This window comes from Panthera uncia (assembly GCF_023721935.1).
Source record: "Panthera uncia isolate 11264 chromosome C1 unlocalized genomic scaffold, Puncia_PCG_1.0 HiC_scaffold_4, whole genome shotgun sequence".
Taxonomy (NCBI): Eukaryota; Metazoa; Chordata; class Mammalia; order Carnivora; family Felidae; genus Panthera; species Panthera uncia.
In genome coordinates, this window is record NW_026057585.1 from 8,250,081 (window position 1) to 8,267,594 (window position 17,514).

Sequence of the window (17,514 nt, forward strand, 5' to 3'; positions counted from 1 at the left end):
TCTTTTTGAATTTATTGAGATGTGTTTTGTGGCCTAACATGTGATCTGTTCTAGAGAATGTTCCATGTGCACTTGAAAAGAACGTGTATTCCACTCTTATTGGATTGAATGTTCTGAATATATCAGTTAAGTCCATCTGGTCCAATGTATCATTCAAAGCCACTATTTCCTTGTTGATTTTCTGCCTGGATGATCTATGCATTGATGTAAGTGGGGTGTTAAAGTCCCCTACTATTATTGTATGACTATCAATTTCTTCTTTTATGTGTGCTAATATTTACTTTATGCATTTAGGTGCTTTCTTGTTGGGTGCATAAATATTTACAATTGTTATATCTTCTTAATGGATTGTTCCCTTTATCATTATGTTGTGATCTTCTCTGTCTCTTATTATAGTCTGTCTTTTCAAGTCTATTTGTTCAATATAAGTACTGTTACCTCTGCTTTCTTTTTGCTTCCATTTGCATGGTAAAGGTTTTTCCACCCCTTCACTTTGAATCTGCCTGTGTCTTTAAGTCTGAAGTGAGTCTGTTTTAGGCAGCATGTAAATGGATCTTGTTTTTTATCCATTCAGTCACCCTAGGTCTTTTGATTGGAGCATTTAGTTCATTTACATTCAAAGTAGTTATTGATAGGTATGTATTTATTGCCATTTTGTTACTTGTTTTACATTTGCTTTGGTAGTTTTTCTTTGTTCCTTTCTTCTCTTGCTCTTTTCCCTTGTGGTTTGATGGCTTTCTTTAGTGATATGCTTGGATTCCTTTCTCTTTATTTTTTGTGTATTACTGCAGGTTTCTTATTTGTGGTTACTATTAGATTACTACTGTGGTTACTATTAGGCTCATATACAACATCTTATACATATGGCAGTCTGTATTAAGCTGATGGTTGCTTAAATTTGAAACCATTCTAAAAGCACTAAATTTTTACTGCCCCCCCCCTCGTTTCATGTAATGATGTCATACTTCATATTCTTTTATTTTTTAATTCTTTGACTGGTTTTTATAGATATAATTGATTTTACTGCTTTTGTGCTTTAATCTCTGTATTGCTTTTATAAGTGATTAATCTACAACCTTTATTGTATTTGTATTTACCTGTGAAATCTTTTCCTTTCATAATTTTCTTACTCCTGATTATGGCCTTTTCTTTCCATGTAAAGAAGTCCCTTTAATGTTTTTTGTAAGGCTGGTTTAGTGGTAATGAACTCCCTTAACTTTTTTTTATCTGGGAAACCCTTTCTCTCTCCTTCCATTCTGATGCTAGCCTTGCTGGATAGAATATTCTTAGTTGCAGGTTTTTTCCTTTCAGCACTTTGACTATATCATAGGGGCCTTCTGGCCCTCAAAGTTTTTGCTGAAAAATCCATGGGTTTACCTTGTCTGTAACTATTTACTTTTTTCTTGCTACTTTTAAAATTCTCTCTTTATCACTATTTTTTTTTCTTTTGCGTGGTGTGTCCTGGGATGTATCTTTGTGGGTTCATCTCGTTAGGGGCTCTCTCTGCTACATGGGCTTGTTTCTTTCCCCAGGTGATTAGGGAGGTTTTCAGCTATGATTTCTTCAAATAAATTTTCTACCCCCTTTTTATTTTTTTCTCTGGTATTCTTATAATATGAATGTTACTGCATTTGAATATGTCACTGAGTTCTCTTAACCTATTCTCATTTTTTATTGTTCTTTTTTCTTTTTGCTGTTCAGTGTGGTTGCTTTCCATTACCCTGTGTTCCAGCTCCCTGATCCACTTTTCTGTTTCTCTAATCTACTATTGATTCCCTCTAGTGTATTTTTAATTTCAGTTATTGAATTCTTCATCTTTGATTGGTCCTTTTTTATATTTTCTCTTTGTTGAAGGTCTCAGTGAGATCCTCCACTCTTTTCTCAAGTCCAGTGAATATGTTTAGGACCATTGCTTTGAATTCTTCATCAGGAATATTGCTTACCTCTGTTTTATTTAGTTTTTTTGCTGTGTTTTTATCCTATTCTTTCATTTAGGACATATTCCTCTGTTTCCTCATGTTGTCTAATTCTCTGTGTTTCTGTGTATTCGTAATGTCAATTATGTCTCCTGCTCTTGAAAGTAGTTACCTATGAGGAAGAGGTCTTAGTGCCCTGCACTTAGAGGCCCTGCAGTGCAATGTCCCCTGTTCCCCAGGACCAGGAGCTTCAGGGGTGTCTTCTGTGTGAGTTGCACAGGCCCTACTGTTGTGGCTGAGCCTTGTTTACCTTCAGTCCAGGTGACTGCAGTGGTCCACTTTGCCTGTTGTGGGCAGGGTTTGGTCCCTGTGCCAGTCTGGGGCCACAGTGGGCTTGTCGTTAGGCAGTATCAGCAGTCAGACCAGATGTCTGCCCTCATCCCATCTGCTGGGGCTGGGGTCATACCAAAATGCAGGGCACTGTCTCTTCCTTGTCCCCTGAGAGGCTTTCATTGGTGGCTTGGGCCTCCAGTCCATCTGCTGAGGCTGCAGTGACCCCAGACTGCAGGACTCTCTTCCTGTGCTGTCTTTGAGAGGTTTTGAGGGCAGAGCCAGTAGTGAGATCAGATGTCTGCCCCCAGTCTATCTGCTGGAGCTCTAGATGCACCGATTGTCAGGGCACTCCCTCTGCACTGCCACTTACAAGGTTCAGCTCCTAGAGCTGCAGTGAAACTGGTGTGTATGGTTACCTTCCCTTCTTCCCAGGGCAGATGTCACTTTGGAGTGGCAGAGTCCCTGCCTGGGCTGCTGCAGGATCAGATGCGGCCGGAGCCATTCTGGAAGGACTCCTGCCAAGTGGGGCTGGTTGGATGGAATGGACCCAGATCCATAGGAGAACACAGGGGCAGGCACTGTGGTGTTAGCAAGCTAGGTGGCAGGTGTTCTCACTGGTTCCCGCAGGTCTCTAGCTGTCTAGGCTGGAGAGCAGGGAGAGAGAAATGGTGCCCACAAGCTCTTTTGTTCTTAGAAAAGTCTCCTAAAGACCCCTGCCCCTCCAGCACATGTTCTGCGGTTAATAAATAAATCTCCTTCCCATATACCCCAGCCACTTTTCAAACTGCTGCTTCTGTGTTATATATCCGCAGGCCTGTTTGTTATGCTGGCTCTTTAAGGATAGCAGCTGGGTTTCCTACCACCCTCTGGCTCTCCCAGAGCGGAGCATGCTGATTTTTAAATTTCCTGGTGTTAAGCCCCACAAATTGTAAAAACTCTCAAAATTAAACCCCTCTGGTTTTCAAAACAAAATGTTATGGGGACTTATGTTCCCAGTGCCAGTCCCCTGTGAGTGGGATGACTGGTGTGGGGTCTGTCTCTCTCCCTTCCCCATGCTTGTGGTGCCCCCCCTGTTCGTGGTTAGTCTCACCAAGAGTTTGGTTCCCAACTGCCTCTCTGCCCTCCCTGCCCTTGTCCATGTGGCCTCCTTTCTATGATTAAGTGTGGAAAATCTATTCTGCTAGTCTTAGGGGTTTCTGGGTTGGTTGCACTGATGTCACTGTTCTCTAGGTGTGCTCATGGGAGGAGGTGACTTGAAGATCATCCTACTCTGCCATCTTTCCAGAAATCCTCTCCCCTGATGTAATTCTTAGGATGCGTTTTAAAGGATGAATCAGAGCCTAGCAAACAGACAAAAGAGAAGGGTATTCCAAGTAGAAGGGATATGGGGTAAAGACAATGAAAACAAGGGAATATAATTGTATCCAGAAAAGTGCCAGTAGTGGGTTTTGGCTCAGGTACCTGTGGGGATGAGTCCTTCAAGGAGGAGGGACCTGTTCTTGAGGGCCTTGAATACTTTCATGAAGCCAAAAGTCTACATCTCCTGCTGTATGCTTAGGAAAGTACTAATGTTAGAATCTGGGATAGGATTTACATTTTCCTGAGTTTCCTATAGTAGCAGTTTGGAGGATTGATGGGAAATGAAAATCTGGAGCCAAGAAGGCCAGTTGGGAAGGCTGCTGTCCTCGTTGTCGTCCAAGAGACGTTAACTGGTAACAAGCTGGACTGAGCACCAGGAATGGAGAGAAAGCCATTTAGAAAGGAAAATCTACAGAATCTGGTGACCAGTTCAATATGAGAGAAGAGGGAGGAATCCATTGCTGCTTTTGGCTTTACTAGCTGGATAGATGGTATCATTTAATGAACTGAGAAATAGAGAAAAAGGAACAAATTTTGGAGGAAAGAAAGCTAGTTCAGTGCTTAACCTGGTAATTTTGAGGAGCTAGTGGAACTTCCAACTGGAAATGTCCAATAGACGGTTGCAAAATCTGGCCTGCAGCTCAGGAGAGAGGTTTGGGTGTCAGGACTTCATGGGAGTCTTAAAGCTGTAGATAAGAGTTTAATCCATTAGGTTTAGACGAGAAAATGGCAAGGATAGAATTCCAGGGAACAACAACATTTAAGGACGGGAAGAAGAAGAGTTGCCAAGTAAGAAAAGTAGAAAAAGTAGACAGACACATGTGAGGAGATGCATGGGGGGAGGAGGGAATAGTTACCAGGGTCAGGTGCTGCCATTGAGGTCAACTCAGCATTTATCCATACCTACCCTACGCCTGGCCCTGCAGGTAAAAAGATGAACGACACAAAGTCACTGCTCTCAAGGAATGTGTAGTCTAACAGGACAGATGGACACAGAAATGGACAAAGTGCAGTAACAGAGGTAGGCACAGAGGGTGCAAGTGCTTTGAAAGCACAAAGGGTTACTTAGTGAGGCCAGAGGCTGGAAGGGTCACGGGAAAGCTGACCGGAGCAGTGATGTCTCAGCTAACTCTTCAGGTGTGAGAAGTAATTATGGAAGCATTAGGCAGGAGGAAAGAGGAAAGCAGAGGAAAGAGCATAAGCAGAGGCACAGAAGCAGAAAATATGAATGGGGAAGTAAAAGTCCAAGGAGGTCCACTGAGATAACTACTGCCATGTTGACAGGATTGAGCATTTTCAAACGGTAACTTGATGTCAGGGGGAGTGAGGACAAACCCCATCCTGCATGGCATGAGATGTAAAGAGGGAGGGTGTCCTTTCAAGTAGTCTAGTTTGGGGCAAAGGACAGGCAAAAAGAGTTCAGAAAAGACGAAATCCAGGGGCACCTGGCTGGCTCAGTTGGAAGAGCATCCAACTCTAATTTCGGGATCATGAGTTCGAGCTCCACGTTGGGTGCAGAAATTACATAAGTAAGTTTTTAACAACTTAAAAGACAAAATCCAAATTACCATTAAACACATAAAAAATGCAGGCAGTTAATAGCAATGGCAAAATATTGCAAATTAAATAGCTGGCATCGTTTAACCTATGAAATTGACCAAGTTCTTCCTTCCTTAATAGTTATATACAGGGTTGACAAAAATGATACGAAGTGAGCATTTTCAGAGAAATCAGTACAAAATGTTTAGAGGTAGTATGACTGTAGAATACTAGTGAGTTAAAAGAGCTTAGGAATGTGATAGAGTAGGAGGACCCTGACCTCACCCCATCCCATGTTTACAACCAGATATCACCCACATCCAAATCAATAAACTAGAGAGTAATCCAAAGGCTTAGAAAACAAACGTCACAACTAAATATAGAGAAGAAGCTGCATCTGGAAGGTTAGGAAGGTCAGAAAGGCAAAGGGAGGCTGCCTGGAGGAGGGAGGGAGCCGCACACGTGGAGAGGACAGAGAAATGGGCCTTTGCACCAGGGAACTTACGCAGGGAAGACTAATCCCCGTAATGTTTGGCTTTAAAAACCAGAGAGGCTGAATTCTGGGGGACTTGGATCCTGGAACTTTAAAAGTCAGCTGACTCCGCACAGGGCAAGCTGGGAAGGTGAGCGATAGCCGGGTCACTGCCCTTAAACAGCAGCCTGTATGAAGAGGCAACATGAAAAAGGCGGTTTACACAATGCCAGGGGCAACAGGAGACAGATCTGTTCATACTGATTTCAGAGCACGTTGGAGAACTTCAAACTAAGGGAGCTGGCAGGTGCCGTCTCCTTCTCCACCCTCCAGCATAAACACAGAGCCACTTGTAGGAGGCAGGACTGCACAGACACTTGCTGCCTAACCTGCTAGCAGTTCAGGTGCATGCCCATGAGATCTCCTGAGGACTCACCCACTCCAAGCCTGCTAACCTTGGCCCTGGGCTCAGGGAAAATTTTGTGAAAGCCGCCCATGCACCCCGCCCAGCCTCTGAGTGCCCAGTTGCCACCATGTTCAGTGCCTAGCCACTGCACCAGGCCCAGCTGAAAACCCCCAGCCACCAACACATGCTAAGCACAGCTGGATGCCAAGTTCAGCCTCACACCCCCAGCCATCCCGGCACAGCCTCCAGCCTCCACCACAGTGCTTTGGGGGATCTGGCATGGGACAAGTAGCACAATGCAAATTTTGCTAACACTGCCACCCTGCTCCCAAGTTCCCTGGCAGGTACACCCACTCAGAGCTGGCCTGAGTGGGACCGGGGGTCCCACTAACACCACAGAGAGCAAGCACAACCCACACCAGGCAGAGAGTCAGTGCAGATAACTGCATGGAAAGGAAAAGTGACCCAGACACAATAACAGAGCATAAGCCACACACATAGGATACTATCCTGAACTGCCAGGACCTCTTTGTTGTGAAGTCCCCATTTTCAAGAGCAGAAGACGTAGCTGACTTTCTTAACACAGAGAGACAGACAGAGAAGCAGACAAAAGGGAGACAGAGAAATTTATCCCAAATGAAAGGACTGGACAAGGCCACAGCCGGAGATCTGAGCAAAACAGATATAAGTAACATGCCTGATGGAGTGTTTAAAGCAAAGATCATAAGGACACTCATTGGGCTTGAGAAAAGAGTAGAAGGCATGAGAGAGATGCTTAACAGAGATAAGGAGTAACATAACAGAGATAAAGGTTCAATAAAAGAAATGGGAAACATGCTTGATGGATTGAACAGCAGGATGAAAGAAGCAGAGAGGTTAATTAGTGACCTAGAACACACACTATTTGAAAATAATCAAGTTGAACAAAGGACAGAGAAGAGAATTATGCAAAATAAGATTAGACTTAGGATATTCAACGACTCCATCAAAAATAATAACATTTGTATTATAGGAGTCCCGGAAGAAAAGCGGGCAGAAAATTCATTTGAAGAAAATAATAGCAGATAACTTCCCTAATCTGGGGAAGGAAACAGATACCCAGATATAGTAGACACAGAAAACTCCCATCAAGATCAACAAAAGCAGGGGTGCCTGGGTGGCTTGGCTGGTTAAGCATCCAACTTCAGCTCAGGTCTGAATCTCAGGATTCTTGGGTTCGAGCTCCACATTGGCTCTGTGCTGACAGCTCAGAGCCTGGAGCCTGCTTCAGATTCTGTGTGTGTGTGTGTGTGTGTGTGTGTGTGTCTGCCCCTCCCAAACTCATGCACATGCTCTCTCTCTCTCTGTCAAAAATAAACATTAAAAAAAATACTTCTAAAAGAATCTACAAAAGCAGATCCACACCAAGACATACTGTAATTAAATCGGCAAAATATAATAATAAAGAAAAACATTTAAAAGCAGCAAGAAAACCGTAACTTACAACAGAAAACCCATAAGGCTAGCAGGGAATTTTTCAATAGAAACTTTCCAAGCCAGAGGGAGTAACATGATGTATTCAAAATGCCCAATGGGAAAAATCTGCAGCCAAGAATACTCTATCCAACAAGAATACTCTTATCATTCAGAATAAGAGGGATAAAGTGTTCCCAGGGAAACAAAAACTAAGGGAGTTCATGACAACTAAACCAACTCTGCAAGAAATATTAAAGGGGACTCTTCGAGTGGAAAAAAAAGAGACCAAAAGTAAGAGTATAGAGGTAAGATATACAAAAGGAGTAAAAAATGAATATTTCTGTAAAAAATCATTCAAGGAAATCACAAAAAACGGTTATAAAATATAATAATATATACCTAAAACCTGAGGAGGAAAAAACAATGGGTTCAAACTTAAATAACCATCAACTAAATATAGACCGCTATGTGCAGAAGCTGTTATATACAAACCTAATGGTAACCATATATCAAAAGCCACTAGGGGCACCTCAGTGGCTCGGTCACTTAAGCCTCTGACTTTGGCTCGGGTCATGATCTTGCAGTTTGTGGTTCAAGCCCCACATCAGGCTCTGTGCTAAGAGCTCAGAGCCTGGAGCCTGCTTTGCATCCTGTGTCTCCCCCTCTCTCTGCCTCTCCCCTGCTTACACTCTGTCTCTCTCTCAAAAATAAATAAACGTTAAAAAATAAAAAAAATAATAAAATAAACACTAAGGACACTTGGGTGGCTCAGTCAGTTAACCCTATAACTCTTGATTTCGGCTCAGGTCATGATCTCATAGTCATGAGATCAAGCCCTGTGTCAGGCTCTGTACTCTGTGGAATCTGCTTGAGAATCTCTCTCTCTCTCTCTCTCTCTCTCTCTGTCCCCACTCCTCTCTCTCTACCCTTCCCCCTCTCTCTGAGAAAACACTAGTAAATATGCAAAGAATAAAGAGAAAGAAATCCAAATATATCACTAAATAAAATCAGCACACTATGAAAGAATGACAAGAAAGGATGAAAGAAAATCTTCAGAAACAACCACAAAATACAAAATAAAATGGCAATAAATACATACCTATCAATAATTACTTTGAATGTAAATGAACTAAATTCTCCAATCAAAAGACATAGGGTGACCAAATGTTAAAAAAAAAAAAAAAAGACCCATCCATATGCTGCCTACAAGAGACTCATTTTAGACCTAAAGACACATGCAAATTGAAAGTGAAAGGACAGAGAAACGCCTATTGGATGCAAATGGATGTCAAAAGAAAGCTGGAGTATTTTTTTTTTAATTTTTTTTTAACATTTATTTATTTTGGGGACAGAGAGAGACAGAGCATGAACGGGGGAGGGGCAGAGAGAGAGGGAGACACAGAATCGGAAACAGGCTCCAGGCTCTGAGCCATCAGCCCAGAGCCCGACGCGGGGCTCGAACTCACGGACCGCGAGATCGTGACCTGAGCTGAAGGACGCCCAACCGACTGAGCCACCCAGGCGCCCCAAGAAAGCTGGAGTATTAATACTTACATTGGACAAACTAGACTTTAAAGACTGTAACAAGAGATGAAGAAGGGCACTATATCATAATAAAAGGGACAATCTAATAAGATGTAACAATTGTAAATATTTATGCATCCAACAAGGAAACACCTAAGTATATAAAACAGTTAATAAAAAACATAAAGGAATTAATTGATAGTAATGTAATAATAGTAGGACACTTTACCACCCCACTTACAATGGACAGATCATCAAGGAAATAATGGCTTTAAATGACCCACTGTACCACATGGATTTAATAGATATATTCAGAAGATTTTATCCTAAAACAACAGAATACACATCCTTTTCAAGTGCACACAGAACATTCTCCAGATCACATATTAGCCCACAAAAGAAGCCTCAACAAATTCAAGATCGAAGTCATACCATGCATATTTCTGACAGCAACACTATGAAACAAAGTCAACCACAAGATAAAATCTGGAAAAACCACAAATACATGGAGCTTAAATAACATGCTACTAAACAATGAATGGGTCAACTAGGAAATAAAAGAAGAAATTAAAAATTACATGAAACAAATGGAAATGAAAACATAATGGTCCAAAACTCTGGGGTGCAGCAAAAGTGGTTCTAAGAGCAAAGTTTATAGCAATTCAGGCCTACCTCAAGAAGCAAGAGAAATCTCAAGTAAACAACCTAACCTTACACCTAAAGGAGCTAGAAGAAAACAAACAAAACCTAAAGCCAGCAGAAGGAAGGAAATAATAAAGATTAGAGTAGAAATAAATGATACAGAAACTAAAAAAACAAGAGAACAAATCAATGAATCCAGGAGATGGTTCTTTGAAAAATCAACAAAATTGATAAACCTCTAGGCAGACTTATTTAGAAGAGAAATGACTCAAATAAATCTCAAATGAGAGAGGAAAAATAACAACCAACACCACAGATATACAAACTCCTAAGATAATATTATGAAAAACTGTATGCTAACAAATTGGGCAACCTAAAAGAAATGGATAAATTCCTAGAAACCTATAAACTCCCACAGCTGAATCAGGAAGAAATAAAAAAATTGAAGACTGAATACTAACAATGAAATTGAATCAGTAATTTTAAAACTCCCAAAAACCAAAAGTCCGGGACCAGATGGCTTTACAGGCAAATTCTACCAAACGTTTAAAGAAGAGTTAATACCTGTTCTTCTCAAACTATTCCAAAAAATAGAAAAGGAAGGAAAACTTCCAGATTCGTTCTATAGGGCCAACATTACCCTGATACCAAAACCAAATGAAGCGCCACTAAAAAAGAGAACTGCGGGACAATATCCCTGATGAACTTGGATGCAAAATTTCTAAACAAAATACTAGTAAACTGAAACAATACATGTAAAAAATCACCATGATCAAGTGGGATCTGTTCTTGGTTTGCAAGGATGGTTCAATATTGGCTAATCAATCAGCATGATACATCACATCAATAAGAGAAAGGATAAGAACCATATGATCATTTCAATAGATGCTGATAAAGCATCTGACAAAGTACAACATCTATTCCTGATAAAAATCCCCAACAAAGTAGGGTTAGAGAGAACATACCTCAACATAATAAAGGCCATCTATGAAAAACCCACAGCTAACATCATCCTCAATGGCTAAACACTGAGAGATGTTCCCCTAAGGTCAGGAAGAAGACAAGGATGTCCACTCTCACCACTTTTATTCAACATGGTGTTGGAAGTCCTAACCACAGCAATCAGACAACAAAAAGAAATAATAGGCCTCCAAATCGTCAAGGAAGAAATCAAACTTTGACTATTTGTAGATGACATGAAACTATACGTGGAAAACCCAAAAGACTCCACCAATAGATAGATAGGTAGGTAGAATGAAAAACCGCCAGAACTGATAAACGAATTCAGCAGAGTCAAAGGATACAAAATCAGTGTACAGAAATCTGTTACATTTCTATACACCAATGATGAAGCAGCAGAAAGAGAAATGAAAATGCAATTTCTATCAAAATACCAGCAGCATTTTTCACAGGGCTAGAACAAACAATCCTAAAACTTGTATGGAACCACAAAAGACCCCAAATAGTCAAAGCAATCTTGAAAAAGAAAAGCAAAGCTGGAGGCATCATAATTCCAGACTTCAAGTTATATTACAAAGCTGTAGTCATCAAAACAGTATGCTACTGGCACAAAAATAGACAACGCAGATCAATGGAACACAATAGAAAAGCCAGAAATAAACCCACAGCTATAAGGTCGATTAATCTTCAACAAAGCAGGAAAGAATATCTGGTGGAAAAAGTCTCTTCAACAAATGATGTTGGGAAAACTGGGTTGCAACATGCAAGAGAATGAAACTGGACCACTTTCTTACGCCAAACACAAAAATAAGTTCGAAATAGATGAAAGACCTAAATGTGAGACCTGAAACCATCAAAATCCTAGAAGAGAGCACAAGCAGTAACTTCTTTGATATGGCCATAGCAACATTTTTCTAGATATGTCTCCTGAGGCAGGGAAACAAAAGCAAAAATAAACTATTTGGACTACATCAAAATGAAAAGCTCTGCACAGCGAAGAAACAACAAAACTAAAAGGCAACCTACAGAGTGGGAGATGATATTTGCAAGTGACAACTCTGATACAGGGTTAGTATCCAAAATATATAAAGAATTTACAAAAACTCAACATCACAAACACAAATCACCCAATTGAAAAATGGGCAGAAGGTGTGGACATTTGTCAAAGAAGACATACAGATGGCCAAAAGGCACATGAAAAAATGTCCAACATTACTTATTATGAGGAGAATGCAAATCAAAACTACAATGAGATACCACCTTATACCTGTAAGAATGACTAAAATCAACAATGCAAGAAAGAACAGGTGTTGGCAAGGATGTGGAGAAAAAGGAATTCTCGTGCATGGTTGGTTGGAATGCAAACTGGTATAGTCACTGTGGAAAACAATATGGAGGTTCCTCAAAAAGTTAAAAATAGAACTACCTTATGACCCAGCAATCCATTACTGGTATTTACCCAAAGAATACAAGAACACTAATTCAAAGTGATATATGCACCCCTCTGTTTATCGCAGCATTATCAACAGTAGCCAAAATATGGAAACAGCCGAAGTGTCCACTGATACTTATATATATATCATATATATATATATGTGTGTGTGTGTGTGTATGTATGTATATATATATATATACACACACACACACACATATATACATGTCATATATATACATATATATACATGTCATATATATACATATATATGTCACTTTTTATATATATATACATATATATGTATATATGTGTATATATATATATATATACACACATTATATATATACATATATAAAAATAGAATGAAACCTTGCCATTTGCAATGACATGGATGGAGCTGGAGAGTATAATGCTAAGCAAAATAAGTCAGACAGAGACAAATACCATATGATTTCAATCATATGTGGAATTTAAGAAATAAAACAAGCAAAGGAGAAAAATAAGAGAGACAAATCAAGAAATAGACTCTTAATTGTAGAGAACGAACTGATAGTTACCAGAGGGGAGGTGGGTGGGGGGGATGGGTGAAATAGGTAAAGGGAATTAAAGAGTGCACTTGTAGTGATGAGCACAAGGTGATGTATGGAAGTGTTGAATTACTATATTGTATACCTAAAACTAATACAACACTCTATGTTAAGCAATTGGAATTAAAATTAAAACTTAAATTTAAAAAGAAATTTAAATAGACTAATGAGTTGAGTATGTCCATGCCCTTTATCCAGAAATTCCACTCGTCAATTTATTTTAAGGAAAATAAATCAGAGATAGGGAGAGAGGTATGGTATCACTGCAGTGTTATTCATGAGAACAAAATACTGAATAGGCCATTAATGTGTAACAAGAGGGGACTGTCTAAATTATGTACTCTCATATGATAAATTATAGCCACTAAAAACCACTATTGCAAAGAATTTTTGATGAAAGTAGTTTTGAAGTCCTAATGTTAAGTTTAAAAAGCACATATTTGTATATAAAGAATTACCTAAGTGCGTGTTTGAGTTTAAAAATACACCACCTGGGTCATCTAGCTGGTTCTGTGGGTAGAGCATGCGACTCGATCTTGGGGTTATGTGTTTGAGCCCCATGCTGGGTGTGGAGATTACTTAAAAAAAATATATTTAAAAAAGGAATATACTCACAGTGTTGATGATTATCTTTAGTGTAGTAATACAAGTATGTCTTATTCTCTTTATTTTTTAATCTCCAGTATTTCCCCCTTACCCACAAGGGATATGTTGCAAGACTCCCAGTGGGTGGCTGAAACACAAATAACACCAAACCCTGTATAAAGGGTCTTTATATAAACCCTATATATGTGGTATCATACATACCTGTGATAAAGCTTAATTTATAAATGAGGCACAGTAAGACGTTAACAATAATAATAAAATAAAACAATTATAATAATGTAATGAAAGTTATGTGACTGTAGTCTCTTTCTCACTCAAAACATCTTACTGTGCTGTACTTACCTTGTTCTTGTGATGTGAGATGGTAAAATACCCATGTGATGAGATAAACGAGGTGAATGACAGACATTGTGATGTAGCATTAGTCTACTAATGACCTAATGGTATGTCACGGGAAGGATCATCTGCTCCCAGACCCATGGAACCATGGGTAACCAACTGCAAAAGCGAAACCACAGATAAGGGGGAACTACTGTATTTCCCAAATTTCAACAGGAAGCACCTATTTCTTTTATAAGGAAGCAAACCAGTACAAGTTACTTTTCCGAAAAGAAGCTGGCTTTGAAAGCAAGGATGGAATATGGGTAGTGCTAGAGGAGGACAGTCGTGGAGGGGATTGTTTTGTTTTAGACTGAGGAACACGGGCATGGTGTCATAACGATGAGTGGGAATGTCAATGGAGAAGTAGAGGTGAAATAAGAAAGATAACGGACAGCACAGGCTTCCTGAGGAGATGACTGGGAAAGAGATCCGGCTCCAGTAAAGGGATTAACTTTCAACAGAGATGCGTACTTGGCTTTGATGAGATAGAAATAAGAGCAGTGTTGCCTTGTTCACTCTGCGTGCTCACTGCCTACAACTGCCTGGCACTGACTGAATGGAGCGTGTAAGTTTTATAGGTGAAGGAGGGGAAGGTTGAGGAATTTTCTCCAACAGGTGCAGTCGTGTATTATAATGTATTATTTTTTCTGTGGGTCTGTATCCCTCTCTAAACTGTGAGCTCCCTAGGGTACCTGGGTGGCCCAGTTTATTAAACGACTGACCCTTGATTTTGGCTCAGGTCATGCATGATCTCACAGTTCATGAGTTTGAGCCCCGAATCTGCACTCAAACTGCAGAGCCTGCTTGGGATTCTCTCTTTCCCTCTCTCTCTGCCCTTCCCCTGCTCGCTTGCTCTCTTCCTCTCTCATAAAATATATCAATAAACTAAATAAACTGCCAGCTCCCTAAGGGCAAAAGAAATCATGTCTTATTATCTCCATATCTACCACACCATTCCAGTGACTGACTGATGAAGGTAGATTGCTCAAGAAATGTTTGTTGAATGAATGAATGATGAATGAATACGGTATGATAGGAGACCTGAAGATTGTGGTAAGGGTTTCATATAGCTTATTAGAGGGAACTAACCAGTGACAAGTAAAAGGACCTGGGCAGCCTAAAGACAAAATTGAATAGAGAGCATACCTCTGTACTTAAAAGGATTCCAGGGAGAAGCTGGAGAAACTAATTATAAGTGATCTGTTCTTTTCCCTGTCCAATTATCCCCCTTTCTTTTAACCTGCCCTGCACAAGTCTCTGTGGGCACAGATGAAAGGATAGAGACCCACCCAGCCCAGCCATCATTGAAAAGAGTTGGTCCTCTAACTGCTAACATTTGGTTTCCCTTTGTTTAATTCGAACCTGTACAGTCTTTTAAGCCTCTTACTAAGTAATCCCTACCTTGCATAGTAAATTGGACCAAGTATGTAGAAAGTCTTTTAAACTATTAATGGCAATAAAAAAAAAAAAAGCAAGGAGCTATTATCTGGGGGATATTTTACTTACTTTTATATGCTGAAAGTGAGAAGATGCCCCAAATTTTTAAATGCTTCAGGTCCTAGAATCACTTCCCCCAGCCAGGTTTCAGGGTTCTGAAGCAGCCATTGGCCTAAATAGGAACATTTTACCAAAAGGAGAGGATTATATGTTTTCCCCAATATACATTTTTGCTTTAAGGTTATCAGAATGATGCTAAGAGGAGTGGTTTGGATGTGAGCAGAAGCTGACATGGAAAAACTGCTCTGTAGAGAAGGAAAGGGTTGGATCAGAGTGATGATTCACAGATACAATCATTTGTTATTCCTTTTTTTTCCCCAAAACAGAATTGCATTGATGAAATTGAGGCCATAATCAGCATTAAACTCCAGCTCATCGGAATCGTCGGCATTGGAATCGCAGGTCTCACGGTGAGAAAGTTCCAGAACTTACCTCTTTTGCGCTCTAAGAAGTCTTTGTATGTTGTTTGTCTTCCAGTGTGATACAGCAATACCTTAGGAGAGATTTCTCATAAAAGACAGACACTGTTGACAGGACATCTTCTAAGAACAAAGCTTATTAGATATATCAAGACTTCTCTAAAATATGATACAGGTTTTTTTTTAACATTTATTTATTTTTGAGAGACAGACCATGAGCAGGGGAGAGGCAGGGAGAGAGGGAGACACAGAATCCGAAGGAGACTCCAGGCTCCGAGCTGTCAGCACAGAGCCTGATGTGGGGCTCAAACCCACACACCGCGAGTTCATGACCTGAGCTGAAGTCAGACGCTCGACCGACTGAGCCACCCAGGCGCCCCGACACAGATGTTAACTTTAACCAAATTATGACCTTGGGTTTATCATTGTAATAACTTGCTGCTTTAAGGCCACCAGACTTACACTAGACAAGTGATTTTCAATTCTGGTCTCTTCTTACTCTTAGAAATTTATAAGAGCATACCACATTAATCCCTCTCACTTATGATTTGTAGATGTGGTGATTAATAGTGTAAACTCTGGCGTCACCCTGTCTGGATTCAGCTCCTGGCTCCACTACCTGTGAGCCCTGGGATCATGGGGTAGTTTCTTAATGTCTCTATTCCTCAATTCCCTCATCTGTGAAATGAGAATTTTAATGTACCAACCTAAAGTATTCTTCCAAATTAACCCCTATAAAGCGTCTGGAACATAACACTCATAGATGCTCCCTCTATACATAGTCTGAGGGTTCCCAAGCCCAGAATCCAGGCAAAGGGAGTAACACACGCAGAGTGTGAAGCCTAGTGCAACCAGCACCGGCAGGCCTCAGTGCCTCTAAAGTATGTGTGTGCAAGAATTGAGAGCTGAAGGATGTGAGAGGAGCAGCAAGAGATGACACTGAAGGGCGTGTGAGGGTCCACACAACTGTGGTTTCTGTGTGCCCTTTAGAAAGGCTGGGCTTCATCCTTAAGGTAGAAGGAAGCCACCGAGGGTTAGAAGGGCCTGTGGTTGCCAAGTGGAGACAAGTTGGAGGGAAATGAGGTTGGAATCAGGCCAGTAAAGAGGTGATTTCCACTGTCCAGGAGTTGAGTGATATTCGCTAATGCCAAGGCAGTACTTACCCTCTGGCTCTCTATGTAGATTAATTCATGGCATGAGCATAAGGGAATTACGAGGAAAATCAATGAATTGGCGGTTTTTCAGGACACACCGGCATTTGCCCTCTTTTCTGTATTTCGAGCGCAGAGGGGTGGGACGTGTGGGTGAAATACTATGCTGAGGATCCCCCAATCCAGGACCATCTCTCAGGCCCTCCTCACCAGCTCTGGGGCTAGGCCGGTTGCTACTCTGTGGCTTCCTGAGGACAATTTTTAGGCAGAAGACTTGAAAACGCACTGCATCACAGAGGTATCAGATAGACGCTCCTAACAACTCTACAGTCTCAGTGAGCGAGCATCCTACAGGCAGTCACCCCTGACTCGTGACAGTGGCAGGACAAGGCTGAAAAAGTTCTTTAGAGTGCAGCCAGGATGAAGCAGGGGTTGTAGCCAACCTTCACAACCACACTCAAAGGGGAACGCCTTCTACTGGTCGTCTTGAATCAGCACCCCCGGAGTTTCTTCTTAAATTCCTTTCTTCTTAAGTGTAATCAGTTAACCAGATGTCCATTAGGTGTCTCCCCTGCCATGCGCTGGTACGATCAGCGAGAAGCTTGGAGCCCTGCTGCTGGCTCTTCTACTGAAGCCTACCCCTTCCCTTCCCAAAGAACAGATAATACATGTCTTTTTAAACTTAGCACTTATAGATTCTGGTCCGATGTAGGGTAGGATCAAGGAGAGAATGGTATGGATTTCTTTAAACAAACATTGACAGTCATTTATCAACATTACACCCACAGATAACATTCCATAGGCTCTGCAAAACTGTAGGGGAAATGACTGA

The 17,514-nt window shown here is 40.8% G+C and overlaps 1 protein-coding gene across 3 annotated transcripts in view; it reads left to right on the top strand.

Moving 5' to 3' along the window:
- TSPAN2 (tetraspanin 2) overlaps positions 1-17,514 on the top strand; it is a 58,222-nt gene that overhangs the window by 37,618 nt on the left and 3,090 nt on the right. For all 3 annotated transcript variants that reach the window (XM_049616502.1, XM_049616503.1, XM_049616504.1), the window contains one exon: positions 15,439-15,522. In XM_049616502.1, the coding sequence (XP_049472459.1) occupies positions 15,439-15,522 (84 nt within the window). The remainder of the gene's footprint in view (positions 1-15,438; positions 15,523-17,514) is intronic.